This window comes from Panulirus ornatus, chromosome 47, assembly GCF_036320965.1.
Source record: "Panulirus ornatus isolate Po-2019 chromosome 47, ASM3632096v1, whole genome shotgun sequence".
NCBI classification, from domain to species: Eukaryota; Metazoa; Arthropoda; class Malacostraca; order Decapoda; family Palinuridae; genus Panulirus; species Panulirus ornatus.
In genome coordinates, this window is record NC_092270.1 from 2,462,449 (window position 1) to 2,484,703 (window position 22,255).

Sequence of the window (22,255 nt, forward strand, 5' to 3'; positions counted from 1 at the left end):
AGTTACTGAGTGAAGTGCTTGTGAAGCCGTTAGTCTGTATTGTGTAAATCAGAGGCCCATTTGCTAGCTCTTATATACTTTGTAAATCAGAGTCCCAATTGCTAACCTCTGTGTTTTGTAAATCGGAAGCCCGATCGCTAAGTTTTTCATGAGAAACCCGCGTGTAACTGACATTATCTGAAACTTCGTGGTTCTCAGAACTTTAGGACCATAGAGAGAAGAGCTTCATTAAACTAAGTATTGGATCAAGAAAGTGCTGTAGGCGTGACCCTGGTGGTAAACGCTGCATATCGTAATGACGTCATTTATATATTAACATCCTCAGCATAAATCATGGCTGAAGTTCAAGGTCGGATGATCCGTTTCTGTTGTGAACTAGTCAAGTCACTCGGCTTCAAGAGGATTATTTGGCAATCTTTTGTCAAACTAACTTTTTTCTATTTTGTTTTTTGAGATATTAAGATGATACTTTCAGAATATAGCTTGTATGCTTTAATTCCACCTGTTTTATGGAACTTTAATTGTACTCTGTAGTGATTTCTGATGCCTTCTCGACATAGATTTGGTCTTCAACCGAACTTCCTGCTCCAGCAGATTGTTGGAGGCCGCTTCGCGTAAGCCTACATAACCACCGCACCCTGGCTAGTCCTGTTCACTCTGTAGACCCCCATGTCCAAGCCCCTGACTGCTCTCACAACTGTTATATATCAAGCTATGACCCCCCCCTCCTCCCCCCCATGTGATGTGGCAAGTCGTTGTTGTAGCCTCGGAATCAAAGGTTGCATAGTACAAGGGCACCGGTGTTAAATATTTATGATAGTGTTGTCGGATTAAACAATAAATGCTTTATTTTAGATGATTATCCCGCAAAATTGTTTAGCTTATGTGGAGGTGGATCAGATTTAGATGGGTCTTTGGGCCCAAGGCAACCGTATGGTTCGCTTTAATGGCAGAGCCACCACAGCCTCAGGATCCCCTTATGGGAATCCCGCACCACTCGTACAGACGGGCCACGTCCCCCAAGCGAACCCCGAGACCTTGGGGAGGTGGAGCCTGTGAAGTGTTGTCTGTGCTGGGCTTGGTATTAGGAAGGAGAGTCGATGTTATTCATAAACAAAGATGGCTTACTGCTAATGTAAAATTTTGAAATTGATTTACATATTTTCATGTTTGTGCATAGATAGGTAACCGACTCTGCGTGAAGTGAATAGGGCTTCTTTTTCTATTGAATTAGAGTACATTTTGATCATTCATTTATGATATACTGGACATTATGATTCAGCTAGTCCATTTTTTACGTTTTCAGGCAATTCCATTTTTGTTTAGTTATCGACAAGGCATGGACAAAACATGCTCTAATAAGGCTTATCTCTGGTGAAAGAAAAAAAAATTAAAAGGGACCCTGTTTTGTAGACGACTCTTCATGTAAGAGAGAAAGACAAACGGAGAGAATTCCACGGTTTAGCTGTTCGAGTGAAGAAGGATGTATCATAACAGCCAGACCTCGAGTGGCCGGTCTCCACACGGATACTGTAGGAAGCAGCAATCAAACTCGTGCCACATTCCCAAACCTTGGGGGTAGGTATATGTGCCCGACGGCTCACGAGAACAATGATAATGGTTGATGATTATAACTTTGCCGAAGTTATTACAAATACTTTCCCAGTTGTTATCTTTGTGCGTTTGTATGGCCCTGAAACGGAAGTTTCATCTAAAGTATGATTATCTTGCAGATTTGCGGGTTCATGGGAATTTTAGAACTTGCATGATTGATCCATGACCGCATGTCACTTCCGACTTACTTTTAACATCACAGTGAAACTTTTATTGTAAATATGGTATATTTTTTCACAAATATTCTATCTGTTAGCTGAAATCGTCCAGCCAAGCCGGAATTGTAATTAGGGGCTTGAAACAAAACGTCACAGTCCCACGGTTCCGCCGGAAATATGTCAATAAACACCCTGGCTGACAACTTTCTCGTGAGTTCTTCCTAACAATGACTCGATTAACTGCCCCTGTTCTGCTTTGACATTTAGAAGGGCGTCCTTAGTTTTCTCTGGGTTTGTTAGAAACACACACACCGAGCGAGAGTATTTTAAACTCTGGGAAGGACAGGTGATGGGAGTATAGTTGGGCGGGGTGAGGTTGAACCGCAGCACCCCGCGCATCCTCCACCAGTCGCTCTCTGACCGCCGCACGAGGAGAGTCGTTGCTGTTCGGTCTGCCCGGAGCGCTGTCCTTCCCAGCGGTGCTTGCCGTTGCTTGCTTTGTGCTGCGCGAACACTGTGTTTGTCAGATGTATGGTTGACTTATAAGTGTTTAGTATTTGATTTATAGTTAGTGTTGTGCTTGACTTGCCGGTTAAGTGTTCAATCCCTTGAGATTAGCCTGAAGGGGTTTGTAAGATATTTAATACTCGTAAAGAATTATTTCAAAGCTGTGTTGTGAATTAAAGTGGAAGATGGTTTTCCCACGACAGAAGAGTGTAATTACCGTGCTCCTGGGAATTACTTTATGGATGGCGGGTTTCTAAAAGTGCTTGTGGCGAGGAACAAGAAGACACGTTACCTTAACATGAAAATGAAAGTGCATGCTTTGGGGGAGAAATATGTCAAGTTCTTAAGCCTGTTAAAATTCCTTCATGAGTGAAGAAACGCTGTTAAATATTTACATGCATTGCGAATCGGGAGGGTGGTTCAGATACCTCATTGAGCTTTATCGATCAGCTTGTGATGAAGGAGAGTGTGAGGTGAACCATAGAAATAAGGACAGCAGGAAGTTAAAGCACACTTTCATTCAGACATCGAATTCGAAGGATAGTGTTTAATTGAAAAATAGGTTGAACTTGTATGGATGTAATGTATCGGACCACATCATATATTACGATGAGTTGCTTTCCGTACATAAGGATAACATTTGCCCACTTTTCTGGTATGAGATCCATTAGGCACAGAGTTGGAGCAAATTTTCTCCGTACATACTTCACTTTAATTGTGGCACTGTACAGCGTTAGCCATATCGTTAAGTGGAAATGTATGAAGGCAAAATATTGAAATCTGATTTACTCAACATTTTTATTGGCTGATTTGTTATAGAAGTGTATTTATCGATTCAGCACGTTGGCATCTGCTCAATGTCACCTTCATTGTCCGTATGTAACATTGTACCAAGTCTGATTGTATTTTCGTTTTGTGTATAGTGTTTGCTTTTGAGTGTTGTTTGAGATCATTCATTGTATTGATATATTCTTGGGTTGACTGGCTATATCTTAGAAACTGAGACAGTTGTAATCAGCTTAGCCAAAATAGATGAAATAAAACTAAAACGAAAGGAAACCACTTTTTACCTCCCTGACATCATTAGACACTGTCGCATCGCTGTTTTGGGTATATTAGGTTTTAAGTCACCTTATGTAATACAGTGCTTCATATGCTTTTAAGCAATTGGTCTGAAAGTTTTGCATCTCGAAAGTTTCCTCTAGAAGAAAGCTTAACAGACCGGGAGTGAAGTGGCTAGAACAAACTGCTGGAGTTGAACCAAGTTGCAACAGAGATTAAAACAGTTTGTTGTGGAGGTCATTGTTTGTTATTGTGGTCTACACATTGTTTGACTTTAATTGTGACGCATCAGCTTCCTGAGGTGTAGACTGTCTGTATTGTATTAGTGTCCGCTCCCTCTAATATTTGCAGATCTCCAAATTGAGAATGTCTGATCCTTCCAGTCTGTTTTGAAAGTGGATTTCATACTCTGTATGCCAAATTATTTGATGAAATGAACACGTGTAAAACTTAAGTTGGCAGTGCTTATATATGCTGTCGGCGTTACTGACAATGACAAACTCGTAGAGTATACAACGTTTTTCATGGTCCATAAAACTATTAACTTCGTGCAGAATGTGCGATCAACCACATCCAGCAGGTTTGGAAGGGATGGCCGTGGGAAGGGTGTGAAAAACAGTGTGGCTTCAAGATGATTGGGCCAGCATAATCCAAATCGAGGTTAACGGGTCCGTTATGCACGGCAGAAAAGCCGGGAAAGTCATTGGTGAAGGATACAGATATTGCACAATGTCATTTCTGTCAGCGTTTTTATACTTTATAGCATATCTGTTTTTGCTGTGATGCTCTCGCTGAAGTTTAACAGCTCGGGCGATATAAAAGTTTTAAAAAGGGGGACCATTGTTGCGTATAAGATGTTTGACGATCTATATGTGAAATATTTCTTTGTGAAATTATCACTGATACAGTGGTGGATAACTTGCGTATCCGGGAAGAAATGAGTGACTATAAAGAGTGGAGGTTAGAACCTATCTTAGTGATGTGAAGGACGTTTGTGTGTGGGGTTGCAAGCTGATGAAGGTGCAGAGCTTGCCAGACTTTACTTACAGTGTGAGACAAATGATATTTTTGAAGTTCATTATAAATATGGAAGAATATCATTTCTTCTCTCAAAACAATAGCAAAAGGTACATGTGAATGTGGGATGGGGGGCCTGCATGCACTTAATTTGTATCGGGTAACTAGAAATATATTATTTACGGTAGTTCAATTTATGCAAAACATCTTTTGACAGCAGCATGGCAGCATTGTTTATCTTGAATTCTTTCAGCCGAAGCTTTCTCGAGGGTTTTTAACTTGTTTTGTGGTAGATGTAAGGCAGTGAGACGCTCAACCCATAGGAGCTTGGAGTTGTTTCATACATCTGACACAATTGCTGGTATTCCCAAGTAAAGTTTTTTATTGGTTTTAGTGACAAGCATAAGAGGAAGGCATTTGTTTTGTATATCTAGTATTTTTCTTGGTTCTTGGAAGTTAGTGTGTTGTTCAGTGTTTTAATAGCTTAAGTCTCGCGTGCTCGGCAAACTATCACAAAGATCTTTTGCCTGCGCATCAGTTCGGGTTGAGGCAAATACTGTTGATGGCGAGTGTGTGCAGCAGCGTGCCTAACCGTAGCTGATGTCTTATTTAACCTTACGGAAATTAGCTTTACGTGGCCCTATCTGGTAATTAGTGAGGTTTGTCGAGTCATTATGGTAGGGTGTAGGTGAACACCTGGGGTGTGCGTGAGCTGGGCGAATGCTGTAACATTAGAGTGATATTTTCCCAGTTTTCTCCATTTATTTTAACTGAGAGTCATGACCGTTGACACTGGAAGAACCTGAGAAGTAAATACTGTAACTGAAAATTCGCCTGCTTAGAAAAAAAGATAGATCCCCCTCATTATTTTCCACCTGTTGTTTTGACAGAGCGTAATGTATAATTTTTTTTCAGGCTGGGATTAAAAGTCAGTTGATCGTCTGTGTCTAGCACAAACTTAATCTAAAGCGTGGAACCCAGCGGCGAAATTATAATTGTGTATCATGTTGGCATGCAGTATAATAACATTGACGTAGTATATTACATTCATGCTGCAGAGTTTCTGGAGTTGACTGCATTATGATAAGCAGATTAGAAGTAGCATTGTATATCATCCTTGGGTACTTTTTTTTTCCATATGATAATAGGATCCGCATGTAAAGCTGACGTGATAATTTTGGTGCGATGAAGGTCAGTCAGGAATCTGACTGTCTACATTTTTAACGTCTCACGGTCATGATTATTTTGATGGATCATTGCCGTTGGTAAATATAACTATTCATTTAGGTGTATGATTCCTCTTCAGAAAGCAAATATGATGGAAGATTATCGATACCATTTACTAAAGTCTGTGGATCTATGTGGTAGCTTTTGATGGCGCAAGATATTCTTATCTCTGAAAGTGTGATGACACGATTGTGGTGTGAATTGTAAATATTGTCACTTGTGAAATAAACATCGCTTATATATATATATATATATATATATATATATATATATATATATATATATATATATATATATATATATATATATATTGCTGCCTATTATTTGTGTTATGATTAGTTAAGAGGGTATTAGTGCACGACTGAATGGCAGTCATATCGTCATCTAACCCTACATATTTGCAGCTATTCTGGGGGTTTATTTGAACTTTTTATGATTCCATGTTTAGAAATTATCAGTCTGTCCCATCATGGAGGTGTTGGAAGGTGGACGAGCTGTGAGATGCTACCAGAATAAGTGGGTGAAGCAACGGCAAGGCAGCCTTGCACGCACTGAAGGCGTCCTGTAGGGTGGGTTGCTTGCTGGACACGGATCTGCGGGTTAATGCCCGGGATACTGCTGCTGGTGCGCGGAGGGAGGAGGGAGGGGCAAGCCTCTCCCAGGCAGATGTTCACAGTTTGTCAGGGGAAAATCCCACGCTGGGCAATATCAGCGATTTTGTATCATTTTTATAGTTAATAGGTATATGATTACACGGTTTTCGCAAGAATATATTCTCGTCCATTTTGTGTGTATGTATGTGTTTATAGATAGGTCATATATAGTAAAGCTTTTGTCAAAGCATTGAAGTTGGTTTTGTTAGTCGCCAGATTAATAGTTTAGTTTACAGTCTTAATTCCTATTAGGTACTTTTTTCAGTTTCCTGGTACTGATGCGAGTTTTGTTAGTCCTTGGATTGAAAGGTTTTTCAGTCCTTTGCTGTTTTGGTTATTACAGTGCTGTGATAATTCCAAATGTGTAGGTTTATTTGGCAGCGCCTCACATCTTGCGTGGGAACATCCCAGCAAAAGACAATACAGGGCTGGAACAGCCGGGCCGACCGTAAGACTTGTTGGGTAGGTGAGAGTAGTGGGGGTTTGGGGTGGGGAAGACAGCTGCGTGTCCTTGGGAAGTGTGGAGGAGGGAAGTAGGGCGTGGAAGGACGGACACTCGTGCTCTCCACGCCACCGTTATCGCCTGAGCTTTCCACGCCATCTGGTAGTGTGGTGCGGCGTGACATACTTGTCCAGTGATACTTCCACACCTTCGTCCTCCATTTAGTCCTGGCTATTAATTTTGGTAATCAGGTCCTTACCCGGTGCTCTTGGGGCTATTTTTGTCAGGTAAATTAGTGTTTTCCCTCTAGGGAGCCAGCCAGGTGTTGCCTCTTCATTCATCGGCCTTCCTGGTACATTGACTTAGCATTTATGAATTTATAAGCACGGTAAACAAATTCAATATCATCGTGTATCATGGAATGCAAATGTTTTATAGGGGCATGGAGCGTGTGTGTGTGTGTGTGTGTGTGTGGACCGAGCGGGGATCAGTTAGTTACACAAGACCAAGTGATGCGCCCACAGCTGCTGCTGTGACCACATTGCTGCAGTCGTCTACCCCCCTTTTTACTCCCAACTGTTACTGTTGACACAGTTACCGCTAATGACCGCACCTGTGGTTTCACATACGCCATATAATTGGCTATATAATTTTACTTTTATGCTTGATGTGCGTGGTAAATGATATTGGTAGAATGGTCACCACCAACAACCCACAGTCAGTCGATCCCAACTTGTGAATTCTTTGTGAGCGTCAGAAGCTGTAAGCGGCAGCCGTGAGCGTGTCCAGCCAGCTTCAGGTGTCATCATTAGTCGTCCAAGCTGGCATTATCAGTGTGTCCGGAAAGGCCACTTCCGGTGTGTTGGTAGCGGCATTGTGTGTGGACGAGAGGCTACCACAGTGCTGGTTGCAGTATTGCTTTATAGTTTGTATATGTGATCATACATATACATATATGAGCATATTTAGCGCATGGTGTTGTCAGATTCTGTAATAATTCGTTAAAACGCGAGAAGTCGCCTTCGACGAGGCTGCATCCTCGTCAGTAGATGGAGAGGTTGTTGAGTACCTTCTGATTCCAAAGGAGTCCATCGTTTCCCTGTCGGGACGTTTTAAAAGGGGTTCTTGGTGTAATGTTATAATGATGATAGTTCTTTTTTCTTTCATACTTCGCTGTTTTCGACGTGGGCTGGGTAGCGTCAGGAACAGATGACTAAGCCGTGTAGGAGAAAAAAAAATTCTCACTTGGAACCTTCTTTTATTTTTTCTTAAGGAAAATGATACAGGAGGGGATGATTTCCAGCCCACGTCCCCGCTCCTCCTCATCGCCTTCTAACACACGCAGGAGATAAGTGGGCTGTATTCCTTCATCCCTTAGGGATGATAATGATAATTATAATTACAGTGATAAAAATGAAAAGATTTTAATAAAGATAACAGTATTGATACATGAATGATACTGAATGCATAATGTTATGGTTTTTATAATCGTACCAGAATCATTAAGTGTTTTAAGATACCTGCATCACGGTATGCAGTTGAAATTCATACAGGTCCATGTCCATGAATTGTTAAACTATAAAGAAAACTCTGAATTTGTGTGGTAAGTTTTAAACCTACACTGAAGATTTAAACGATAACAACGGATTTGTGGTGAAAATTTCCGCTCAGGCTCAGGAATGTAAGCTAGCGGGTAGGAGGTTTTTTAATACAATATAACATTTGTTATCCGTGACTCACAACATACATGGCTTGATCGTTACGGCTTAGTCACGTCTGTCACCGTTCATTTTTAAAGAGAAATTCTTATATATGAAAGCATTAGCTCAGTTGTTTCTGTGACCCCATTGGTGGTGTAATGGTAGTTGCCTCATTGTTACCCGCCTCTGTCGGTTCTTTTATATATAGAATGTGTCAAGATAATTTTTTGGGACGAAGTTTTGGGATTACCTTACACTTGTCCACTTGCAAGATTATTCTTAACAGTGTTTGCAGTTATACTTGAAATGATTGAGCTTACCTTTTCCACCAATATGGAATTACACATATTTGCTTTCAAACATTGCTGTTGTGATAGGCGACAAGAACTTTTGTTTTCTTTATCCATAGTTGTGATTGATTAAGCATTTCAGACTTAGCGAGTGTCTGTTCAGCAGCCTCATTGAAAATTTGTCGTCACTGCTGGCTAATTTTTTTTTTCATAGTTCGGTCGACCGCGTCGTGTTATTGCTGTTATTGATAACCACATAAAAAGAAAAAGATTAAGGCTGTTCTTAACCACTTGCAGATTCATTATTGCAGTTGTTAACCGATTGGAATTAGATTTTGACAGTTCAGTGGCACAGATTACTGAAGTTTCCATGTCTCTTGTCACAGTCCGTGAAAATTATTGGCAGTTTTGGAGCAGGCACAAGATCTTTACCCCTCAAAAAACCAGGAAGTAGAACTCTGGGGGAATGTTATTTGTGGATAATATATGGTGGTTAGCAGCAGCCGTCTGGTGAACGGGGCGGGCCATTGGCCCTGCGGAACGTCATACAGTCTGGCTCACTGAGGGCTGGCTGTCAGTGCTTGGGTGTAGACACACCATGGAGGAGGCTTCGGTTTGTTCTCGCAGACTGACACTGCTGGGTTATATCAAGAGACTACCCAGGGCCAGTCTAGTGGTTGTGTTGATATAATGATTTAAAAGATGTGATCATTTATGTCTCGTTCTTGGTGTCGGAAGTAATCCCGTTTTTTCCTTATGTTTTGAGACGCGGAAACCACAACGATGGTCAAGGTTAAGAGTATAGGCGTCACCTTGATGATGTCAAACTTACGAAATGTCTTGGACGCGCAGAGGATCTTATGGTATTGGTGTGGTGGAATGACTGGGGCTTATCAAAGTTCTTTTGTTCATAAAAGTGCATTATATTTTTCGTATCTTAAGAGTGGATTGCGCTGGCGCTAAGCAAAGAATGAGATAAGCTTGCCTTTATCCCTTTAATGTTATGTTGAAGCAATCTATATGGTCAATAACAATACAGGAAATCAAAATTTTTTTGAATTTAGAGAAGATTAGATTTTGAATTCGAGTCAATAACTTCATTAATTCTTGAGACTGGAGGCTCATACAGTAAGAGAAAGATTGTGTAAGTACTTGATGTAAGATGTATATGTTGACTGTTAACATTATAGTAAGTTGTGAGGTTCTCAGGTAAGTTCATCTGCTTCATTAGTTTTGTATTTGACTAAATTTAAACTTCTGTCTCCAGTGATGTATGGAACAGTTAGGATAGTTTGAGATGTCTTCCTGTAATAACATAAATGAAGTACTCAGACCCGACGGAAGGGGACAGCGCGGGTAATGCGCACATCATATACCGTACGATAACCTGTAAGCAGCTGTAGTGTAGACTGTGTGAGTGACGCTTCCTTTTGATGGTATATCCTGTGTGGTTTCTCAACGAGGAAAATCTAATCCTGTACTGGTAGTTTTCATTGTTTTTAGTTACTACAGTAATAGTAGTGTACAAATGTAAATCCGGAAACGTTTGAGACAAGTTGCAGTATCACTCGTTCTGCTTTTGTATTTTTTTTCACTCGACGGTAACCATAGAAAGAATTGAATCCAGATCTAACGTAGTTTGGGAACAGATTTGTTCAGTCATTACCGCAGGGTCTTTAAAAACTTAGCCATGTAGGTCTTCTTCGCCCGGAGACTTTGAGCAGTTTTTTTTTTTTTTACCAGAGTTCTAAGACAAAAGGTTAGTGATGAAACAGATTTTAATATTCTTTTATTTCATTGTAATTAGCCAACTTAATGCCTGCAACATTTTTTTTTTCAATATAATACTCAGGGTTTACTGGCATGAAACACAGTATGTTTGATATATTATAAAACTGCTTAATTTTCCCGCGAGATGTAGTGAAACAGAGAGTGAAACAGACCTCTGCCGGAGGCCATTACGGTCCACATTCCACCTCATCCCGTTACGATCTGGGGAAGTAATATTGAGTAATGGTTAGCGTCGTTCCGGGCCATGATTGGAGATTCTGTCGACATTATCTGTTGTAATAATGCCATCGGGTGCTGATAAGACCAGTCTGTTATGTCATGACGTGCGGAAAGCGATGAAAGTATGAGAAGCCAAGACAACGTGGGAAGCTCTTTCGTGGAAATAGGGGCTGTTGTGACGGTACGATAGCGCAATCATGGTATGAGATCGTATCTGGAGGGTTCTTCCTCCTCCGCTATGCTGCATTGATTGTGCTTATTCAAGGGCTACAACGTGAGGTGAAAGATCTTGAGAAACACCTCAAGAAAGTCGAGAGTTATAGGCCAACCCATAATCATTTTGTATAGGTTTATCACCATATAGCAATGGTTTTGGCTTTTCTCTTGTTCCACTGTGTACCCTATTTTAAATTATATAATTGAATGCTGGAATATTCAAGTTCGATTTTTGTGTGTAGAATTTTCGAGGAACAGACTAGTCCTTATTAAGGGTTAAGAAAATAGAGGACAATATGACTTTGAGAAAGGAGAAAGAAAGACCAGCAACCCAAACTCGGAGGATGTAAGATGTTTGCGCGCGTCACTGGAACGCTTAGGTTGAGGTAGTCGCACTTTCTTGGCAGTGACTTTTTGCGGTCTTACGGCCTGAAATCTTCCATAAGGTGATGGTACTAGTGTTGATGTAATGGATTTAATGATGTTTGTTACTGTGCGGAGGTCGGCAATGTTGTTCAGTGGCATATTTTGGTTGTAATGGTGACTGTTTTGATAATATGGCTGTGTGGCTCACGTTCGGGAAGATGGGGTCCTGCTTAGTTGGTTCTGTTTTAAATTTTTATCGTCGGGTGCGTCATCATTCTTCAGAATTGTCGTTTCAGCATTTGGTTTGTAATTAATAACATATCAGGCCGTGTTTATGAGGTTAACAGCCCAAGGAATCAGTACGGCATGGTTACAGAATAACATTGTCGATAAACTAAAACCTTTCGTAATTGTCAGTTGTAGACAGCATCTGTCAAGGAGAGAGCTATTGCCCCAGTCCCAATAGAGGAGTGTTAAAATGATGGCCGAAAACATCTGACACACTCACCATCGCTAGTTTAGGTTAAGGTTTTCTTGATAGCAGCGACCTGTCCATTTTTATAAAACATCTAATATTGTTCCCTTTTTCTCCTTCCATCCGTAGCAGTGACCTGTCCATTTTTATAAAACAACTAATATTGTTCCCTTTTTCTCCTTCCATCCAGGACCGAAGTCTTCAATTTAAATATTTGACGGAACTGTCTCATGCCATAATCCTTTGTTATATATATGTGAGTTATACTAACCACTGACTGTTGTGGTCCTACAGATGTCTCGTCTGAACGGCGTGAACGGATTCAACGGGTGTGGTGAGATGAACGGCACGGGCAGCAACTCCGGCTGCTGGACTATCGGCCTCATCAACGCTAAGGCGAAGTACCTCACCGCAGAAACCTTCGGCTTCAAGATCAACGCAAATGGTAGGTTTCATAACATTTGATGTACTAAAAGGTCTAGTTTTTTTTTTTCTCCCGAGATGACGGCGTTTTTATGCATCCATGGCTTATTACAGTAATTGATAAAACTAGCCGAGTTGGGACTCTCGTATCATGAGCATGTACGTTAATGCAGTAATACTCTGATTAAGTTTACGGTCATGGCTGTGATGCATCTTCATATTTTTTTTTCTTTGAAGGTGTGTCCCTCAAAAAGAAACAGATGTGGACCTTGGAACCCGCCGAGAAGGATCTCATCGCCTTCAAATCTCACCTCGACAAATACCTCTCCGTCGACCAGGTAAGACAAATTCGCCTTCTCGAACAATAAATACAGTACTGTCACCGTGGCCTCAATGTTCTGGTAGTTGCGCTTAGTGGTATATCGTGACTCGGATTAACGCATGGGTTGACGTCTTGCAGTACGGCAACGTGATGTGCGAGAGTGAGGAGCGGGACGTGTCGTGCATGTTTGAGGTGTCCGTGACGGATGACGAGCACGGGCGGTGGGCGCTGCGCAACGTCACCCGCGGCTACTATCTGGGCGCTTCAGGCGACAAGCTCATATGTAGCGCTAAGGTGCCCACAGACGCCGAACTCTGGACAATTCATCTGGCCGCGAGACCACAGGTAATAATCCTCCCAGTTTCCCCAAGGTTCTGAACCTTCGTCTACTAGTGTGTGCATGTAAAATATACACAGAGGAAAAATTCATTAATAAATGTCTCTCCAGCATGACGTAGTTTTCGTCTTAGAATGATAATATCGCCAGCATCACTCACGTACGCCGAACGGTCTCCATGACAGGTTAACTTGAGGTCTTTGGGCCGCAAGCGATACGCCCACCTGAACGAAGACGGAACCGAAATCGAGGTCGACGCCAACGTGCCATGGGGCGAGGACACGCTCTTCACGCTCGAGTTCCGCGACAACAAGTATGCCATCCACACCACCAACAACAAGTACCTCAACATGGACGGCAAGCTGGTGGCGGAGTGTAGCCGCGAGTGTCTCTTCTGCCTGGAGTACCACCACGGCTCGCTAGCGCTCAGGGACCATCAGGTCAGTATTGCGTTAGCAAAACCGTTAGATTCGTCGAATTTTCAATTGGGGAACCTGGCATCTTGACACATAAAAAGTTCATTTTTTTTTCTTTTTTTACTCGCAACTGCTTCTGTCAAGTTTGTGATGAATTGAGATAAGTGATTACGAGATATTGATACTGGACGAGTTTTGTTCTCGATCGGCACTTGTTGCCTCGTCTGTGACCCCAATGGTGTTTGATGTGTGCTATTGACCTTTTACTTTCCCCGGTCATACTGCAGGGTCAGTACCTGAGTCCCATCGGGTCCCGCGCCGTGCTGAAGACACGTTCCAACACAGTCACGAAGGACGAGCTCTTCGCCCTAGAGGACTCTCTGCCCCAGGCTTCCTTTGGTGCTCTGCTCAACGCCAGATACGTCTCCGTGAAACAAGGTAAGCTTTTTCTCAGCGTCGGGTGTAATTTGTCTCTTCCTTTCCGTTGTTGTCTTGGGGTTCGTCTCTATAAAGCAGATTGCAAGGTTCAACATGATGTTGAGGATCAAACTGAACCCTCACCGAAACCCCATCTATCATTTAGTGGTGGAGGAACCTTACGCACCGTGTCGCGACCGTACACACGCATCCCTTCCTTGGGTGGTGAGTCTGTTTGGAGCCGAGCCACGTTGCCCATCTGACAAAACAGGCTTAAGCGGGTCGGATGACACCAACTGGGGGTCATATGACAAATATGTGACGAGTCGCGTTTCGTTTCATGCAACAGGAGTCCAAGTGGGTCATTGAACAAGTAAAGTTCTCGACAGTGAATAAATGGCAGTGTTCACGAAAGCAAATGAAATTTAGAAAAAAAAATATATAAACCAACACAGTTTTACATGCCCCTAAAACGTGTTGACTAACAAAGTGACCGGTGATTCCCTTGTGAACGTGACATCCGGTTGTGTGGGGGAGAGGGAGGTTCAATGGCTCTGTTCATATGGGAGGTCGGGACTGTCAGCGGTGGCCAACAATGGCTGACATACCGGCCATTTCAACAGCGTTTTGGTATCCCTCACCGCGATCGCTTGCCGACAAGATTTGACCAGAACGTTGTGTTATTTTATGAGGCTGCTGGTATAGGAATTGTATTTTTTTTCCTTGCATTCTTAAGGTTCATTTTGTGTTGTACGTTCCAGCAGTTGTCCACAAATGTAGGTTAGGAGCACTTATTTCGTTACTCCTTTTTTTTTTTTTTCTTTTTTCCGTGGGTGATTTATAGAGGCAGAAGGACGTTCAGTAATCAGGGGACATAATCTGCATGATGCTGATTCATGGTATACAAATTCATGCGCCTAAATTGCATCTTTTTTTTTTCTTGTTTTTCAGTTTAGCATAAAAAAAAAGTCCTTATTGATAAATTAGCATATACAAGTTCATGTTTGCCGGTAATCATTTGGTTTTCTTGGATTGTGTGGCTCATGATGGTTTACATAGAGGGTTCGAATTTAAATGATTTAATGATGCAGTAACATTGTATTGTAGCCCGTTAGAAACGTTCGGAGTAATTATGAATTTACAGATTAGAGAGGCGAGGCTGTTCCAAAGCAAGAGGAAAGAAAAAATAAAAAGTTAGCCAAGCAAAGAAACTCTTGCCGTGGTTAGCCAAGAAAAGAAACACCAGCAGAGGTTAGCCAAGCAAAGAAACACATGTAAAGGTTAGCCAAGGGAAAGAAACTCCTTCAGCGGTTAGCCAAGGAAAGAAACTCCTGTAGAAATTAGACGGGAAAGAAGTGCTTGTAGAGGTTATATCATAGCAGAGAAACATGTCAGTGGTGTGCTTAGGAAAGAAACGCTGTAGAGGTTAACCAAGGTAAGAAGCGCTTGTAAGAGTTTAGCCTGAGAAAGGAAACTCCTACAGAAATTAAACTAAGGAAAAAACGCCTTGAATGATAAAACGGGAAAGAAACAGCAGTCGAGGCCAAAAGAAAGATCTGTTGAGGTGATCCAAGTAAATAGATGTCAGATGATAGCATTTTTTTTTTTTTGAGACACCTATAAAGAATAACCAGTAAAATCGCCCTCAGCTTCTTATATATATATATATATATATATATATATATATATATATATATATAAGAAACTGCAGGTGTATTACACACCTGGGGTAGATTCGTTTAATTCCATGAAGCGAATTCGAGCGGCAGGTGGATAATGGCGAGAATTATCCTGAAGAAGCGGGAGTCTAGGAAGGTTGAGTCATCTTGCGTTCGGTGTTAGCTTCCACCTGGTATTGGATGGCTGTGGTTGCTGCCTCCCAGGCCTGGCTACAGCCCTGGTCAACGGGAAGACTTGGGTAAGGTTGGTGTGTAAAGTACTGGGATTGGCTGGTGATGTTACGGAATACTCCTGTCGTAGGCAGTGGCTATCGGACGTAGATTTACTGTTTGGTGTCATCGCCATTCGTGGCTGTTGCTGGCGTCAAGAGTGAGTGTTTTGGTACCGTTAATAGGTGCCTTTAATGGCGCTACATATAATAGAAGTAAATGTTAATGTCACAACCAGTAGTTCCTGTAGATAGTAACAGTTAGGGATTCCACCAGATTTTTCCATCGCAACCATTGGAAGTTGTGTTAATGACATCAAAAGTGTTTAGTGGTATAGAAGCCATCGGGACTTGGTGGTGTAAGGCTAACCGTCACCTGATCCTGTGGGTACACGCATTTGGAAATAATACTTGGTTAGGCTTGCATCATCCCTAGGACGGTCTGTGACGAGTGGTTCCTCTCTCAGTTTCTGAAGGAATCGAATATGAAATTACTTAAGATAAACTTGAAGCTTTAACGGCGTACTTGTCTGAACAGAACAAAATGTTTAGGGAATATTGCATTGGATCATGGCAAACAAATTGACTAGAATTGCCAGATACTACTACATATTTATATAAAGTACTTGGTGTAATATATGTTGATATATATATATATATATATATATATATATATATATATATATATATATATATATATATATATATATATATATATATACTGGATCTTTATATGGAAGAAACCTTCGCATTTGAGGTGAATTAGCTTGTACGCTGATTTGTGTAGGGGAGGTTACGTTATATGACGGTGGCGGAGACAAGTGAAATAGCCTTTTCATAGGCTTGATCTGCTGTTATGTAGCAATCTACATATGATCCATACCTCGTATTGATTAAGAAGCAGAATGAGTTATTGATTATGTTAAATTAATATGGTAAGCAAGAAGGTAATTGTGTAAATGAATGTTGAGCTAGGCAAGATCAAGAAAGGCGTCGTCAAAGTATGGCTCGCCTTTTTCAACGGGCATCGCTTTCGAGACTATCTTCCGTCGACTGAGAGTGGGTCATACTGTGATAGCCTATGGTCACTGGCTGAAGAGCGGACCTGTTCCAGTTAGGAACACTTTCAGTTGCAGTGTCATCGTTGAACGTTTTAACAAAATGTCAAAAATATAAGGAGTCTCGTTGTCAAATACTGGAAGAAATAAGTCTTGGAGAAATGGCTAGACGAAAGGTTCGCTGGAAATTGATTGATGAACATTTTAAAGTTAGCTGAAGTGAGTAATTTTATATAGATTTAACTTTTTACATGTTAAAAAGAGCTAGATATTCATTAGGTCTTGCGACTTTATGAATCCGCGGAATCGGTCAACCATTATATTCTTTTTTCATGTTTGAATTCTGATGACAGTAGCTTTGTTCGTCTACTTTTACCTGAATGTTGTGTTGTCACGGTCTTGTAGATTTTGAGATGAAAGTGGCTGTAAAGAGTGCTTGAGTTCGTTCATACCTGAATGATATATATATATATATATATATATATATATATATATATATATATATATATATATATATATATATATATATATCTGTCTTGTGGTGAGCTTCTTGCTGTTCTGAGTGAATTTCCGTAACCGTAAGAGATTTCCGTAATGATCAGGGTATACAGGTCTCGTGATTGCTGCTACTCTGTCCGTGACAGTGTTGGCAGCCGTCATGCAAGCTGGCCAGTCATCGTACGTGCCGACGTGGCGGAATGTTGGTGCAAACGGCGTCCAGCTGACGGACGGCCGCTCACCTGCAAGGCAGGCCTGGCTCCTGTACACACACACACACACACACACACACACACACACACACACACAAGGGTCCAACCTCACTGGTATTTAGGCTAATTTGCCTACCTGGAAGTTTTAGCCATCTCATATATCAGTACAATACATGAATTTATATATATATATATATATATATATATATATATATATATATATATATATATGTATATATATATATATATATATATATATATATATATATATATATGATATGTATATATAATTATTATTATACTTTGTCACTGTCTCCCTCGTTAGCGAGGTAGCGCAAGGAAACAGACGAAAGAATGGCCCATCCCACCCACATACACATGAATATACATACACGTCCACACACGCACGTATACATACCTATACATTTCAACGTATACATATATATACATACACAGACATATACATATATACACAAGTACATAATTCATACTTGCTGCCTTTATTCATTCTTGTCGCCACCCCGCCACACATGAAATGACAGCCCCCTCCCCCTGCACGCGCGCGAGGGATCGCTAGGAAAAGACAACAAAGGCCACATTCGTTCACACTCAGTCTCTATCTGTCATGTATATTGTACCGAAACCACAGCTCCCTTTCCACATCCTGGCCCCACAAAACTTTCCATGGTTTACCCCAGACGATTCACACACACACACACACACACACACACACACACACACACACACATACATATATATATATATATATATATATATATATATATATATATATATATATATATATGTGTGTATATATATATATATATATACATAGTGTTCATCGGGGTAAAACGGTCCATGAACTGGTCACACGAGTAAAATCATCGATGATTTGGGGAAAGTGGATACATATATATATATATATATATATATATATATATATATATATATATATATATATAGTCATGGATGGCTTAGACCAGTAGTTGAAGTGTTTGAAAAAAGAATATAGCGCTGATATTCCTGGTGGTTAGCAAATGACTTGCTGGCCAATGTCCAGATTCGCACCAGTGGTTCACTGTCTAGCAGCCTCTCCTTCGGTCATTGTCCTTGTCCTCGTACTGTATGAGAAGCCGTGATACGATTGCTGCATTCGTATTTCTCATTTTTCTTCCAGTGCTAAATTCGTCCAAGGTTCCTTTCAGTAATGTGTGTCCAGTAGATTCTCAAGATTTTAATCTTTATTATATGTTTCTAAAAGATTTTATCATATTTGTATTACCGTGAACGTTTTATGGCTGTAATTAGTGGATGTTGTGACGGTTAGTTTATTCTCGGCATGCACTTTTCCTTCGCTTCACGTCTAGGTCGTTAGAGTCGGGGGGACAGTCACCCCCTTCCACAGCTGGTGGTGAGGTAAGGTTGATGGGTAGGACGGTTTTAACCCAGCATTTTGCAAAGGCTTCAATATAGAGCTTTGGGTGTTACCTCAGCCTCGACCCAGATGGACTTGTGCTGTTGAAATTGATCTTTTCGTTCATCAGAATTGACATATGTATGAATTTCGATATGTGGAAGAACTTATATACATATTTTTTTTTTTTTAACTGAAGAATTCTATGGGTACAGTAATAAAGTGGAAATGAATGGAAGTATCTGCAAAATATTGCTTGATTTACTAGTGCTGACTAGTCGCCAAAATAACCATTGTTTATGATAATTACAACACTGGTGTGTAATTACCATTGAAGACTCGGAAGTTTATCTTTTTTGCAGTGTTATTACTTTAGATTCACTGTGGGATGAGGGATGAAACATTTTGCTCATAGCCAAATTAAGAAGCAGAAGGATATGAATATGCTATTTCGACCTTCATGATAGGCAAATTAAGAAGCAGAAGGATATAAATATGTTATTTCGACCTTCGTGTCCTCTTTACATCGTCATTGTGGATCAAAAAGGGGCGTCGAGCAGCTTTTAGTAAATGAACAGGATGGAGAAAATTTAGGGAGAGTGCCGACAGCCCTCACGCTATTGTCACCACCGCTCACCCGCCCTTTCAGCCAGGGACTTCAAAATTCTCGTTCAGGTCCAGGGCACAGCGGTACATAAAGCTGACGAGGTCTATTCTCTGTCATCTCCACTGGTGCAGATACAGCCATTCATGGCTTGCTTGATGCAGATGTTGAGGAAGGTTGTGGTGCTGAGAGTGTGGTGCAAGTTATGGTGCGAGTGGGGGCGTGGTTGTAGGTTATGGTGCAAGTGGTTGTATGGTATAGGTTATATGGGGCGGATGGTGGTGGTGTACATGATTTAAATGGACGAAGGTAATGGATTCCCGACGATATGATATGGTTTTTGATAAGTGATGTATTGTCATAGTTTTACTGATAGCTGTTGAGTTTGATGTATTAAGGGCAGTCATGAAGGTGAGACTGTTTGTGTGACGATGTGTTATGACAGTAAGGAAGGTAATGGTGCCAAGGTGAAGGTAAGAAATAATGTGGTGAGGGTGATCTGATTGTATGTGATTTGAGGGTAATGGTGCAGTGAATGTGTTCGCGTCGGTGTGATGTAGGCGAGGGACGGTTGGTTTTAGAGATGAAAGTATGAATGATTGTGATGAGAGCATTGGTGATGGTGAGGTGGTGAAGAGTTGGTACCTGATGGCATGGTTCGAATGAGAGATATTGTCATGGTTCGGTTGAGGTTGTAGGTAGGTGTTTATGGATTGTGGTATGGTAGTGATGCTGATGCGTTTGTCGTGATTGATCCGGGTATATACTGCTAAAGGTGAGGATCAAGTGATTGTGGTGTAGAACTAAAGTTGATGGTGTCTGGCTGATTTCTACTGCGTAAAATGTATTCCTCTGGTCGTCGTTAGTCTAGACCGCATCCTGGCATGATGTTGCATGGAGCCAGTAGTGTTTGTCGCCTGTGACTGCTGTGATGCAAGCATAAGACCCGCCGGTTGCTAGGGGAGGTTGGCTTGCATTCTTCTATAGCACAGGATCCACGGGTCTCACGGACAGGGCAGGTTGCCGCAACTGGGAATTAATCTGTTGAATATAAAGTGACGGAAGTACGGTAAAAGACTGTGGGAATTCTACAGGTGCAGTGGAAAAACTCTTGTGTAAAGGACCTCTGCATGATAGAGTGATTACTCCTGCCGCTCGTAACACTACAACTAACACTCATTTAGCCTATTACGGTGCGCAAGTGGTGGCAGCTTAAAATGTCGCTTGTACGCCAGCCCGGCGACTTTCCTTCGTTTCACAGTCATGACCTTTGTCTGGAGCTGGATATCTGGCAGAGGATGAAGGATTTATATCTATGTGCACAGAGAGAGGCGTTGAAGACGTATAGATATATTAGGTTTTCGTCATACTCAACAGCGTTCTTGTTGGATGATGACGAGGACTTGTTTAAGGGTTGTGTGATGCCCTAATGTCAGAGGTTAACATGGCGGGAAGACTGAACGTCATTTATGCAGGTCTCTGGTGTTCCATTATTCATCATGAAGACTGACCAACTGACAGGCCGGTTTGTCACTTTTGGGCAGTGATGTATAAGCACATTGTGAGCATATTTAAGACGCGCACATTTCCGAGTACGACGGAGTCAGTTAAAAATTCATAAACAATTTAGATTTACTGTTTACCTACTTGGTACCCGTTACCTTGTCTACTACCACATGCTTCTTGTATTGTCATTGATTACTGACTTTAATCGCTTTGGAATGTTAAAAAGGAAATAAGTTCGATAAATTGTGTGTGTGTATATATATATATATATATATATATATATATATATATATATATATATATATATATTTTATTGTATGTACACTTTATATTGATTGTCAAGTGTCACCGCCAAGGTTGTTTGGAGAAAACCTAATAAATGAAATTATTGCATTGTTCTGTCAGTTCAGCGGATGTCCTAGTTTTGGCCGGAGTCATTCGTGTATATATAACCCAAAGTCGTGATATATGGTAACAGGGACATACTCCCACAGTAATGGCTTGTGGCGCCATAATTGTTACGTGACCGCTCAATGTCGGAACTAACTGCTGGACGTAAGAGTCGGAGTGAGTCGCACCTCCATGGAACTGTCGGTCGTAATTTTGGCTGTGTTATAACACCGTTGGGGTGTTGTTCTTTATCCCTCATGTTAGCTGATGCCACTGCTTTTTCAGCTGTAGCGTTTTGTGAACCTCCGATTTCAGCTGTAGCGTTTTGTGAACCTCCGATTTCAGCTGTAGTGTTTTGTGAACTCGGAGGTTTTAACCTGATAAGAATTACCCCATGATTTATTTTTTTATGTAAAAAAAAACTATAATTGTTAGGAAAAAGAGTATGGCTACGACCTCGACCTAGTTGCAATGATGTCCCACTGGCCACTCCAAATGTTTAGTTTGGATCTTTTTTATATACTTATTTCACTGTGTATGTTATGGTTATGCATAATTTACTTACATGAGAGCGATCGGTATGTAGGTTAGTGTTTTCATACAGATTACGAAACGACAGAACGGGATGTGAGCGTTTTTAACATTTAAAAAAAAAATCAAGATTTGAATTGTTATAGGCAGACCGCCATCTCTTTTGACATCATGACGGTTTTGCTGCCAGCCGTAGGCTTTGTACGCGTTCATTATTCGCCCGTGACCGGTGCTCGTAGCCTTATTCACGGCCGCCGAATTATACCTCACCATGACAACCATCCCCAGGATAATTTAAGTCTTATGGTAATCCGGTGAATGCTTGATGAAGTCTTCGAGGGTGTCTTACCCATAGAGGAGGTCTCAAATCTCGTACCGACGCGTCGTGATGAGGGAAGAAGGAGGTTAAAGTTACACATCAGCATCATTTTGTAACATTCTTCATGTTGGTGAGGAAGCGTGTTACACCTCGAATAAAGGGGAAAAAAAGGTGGGGGAGGGC

The 22,255-nt window shown here is 41.2% G+C and overlaps 1 protein-coding gene across 3 annotated transcripts in view; it reads left to right on the plus strand.

The window, feature by feature from the left end:
* Nucleotides 1–22,255, plus strand: part of sn (fascin domain-containing protein singed) — a 154,167-nt gene that overhangs the window by 106,196 nt on the left and 25,716 nt on the right. For 2 of the 3 annotated variants that reach the window (XM_071689468.1, XM_071689467.1), the window contains exons 2-6: nucleotides 12,032–12,182; nucleotides 12,398–12,498; nucleotides 12,621–12,827; nucleotides 13,005–13,259; nucleotides 13,523–13,673. In XM_071689468.1, the coding sequence (XP_071545569.1) occupies nucleotides 12,032–12,182; nucleotides 12,398–12,498; nucleotides 12,621–12,827; nucleotides 13,005–13,259; nucleotides 13,523–13,673 (865 nt within the window). Of the gene's footprint in view, nucleotides 1–2,144; nucleotides 2,302–12,031; nucleotides 12,183–12,397; nucleotides 12,499–12,620; nucleotides 12,828–13,004; nucleotides 13,260–13,522; nucleotides 13,674–22,255 lie in introns of those variants that run through there. The other variant, XM_071689469.1, reaches the window with a different exon arrangement.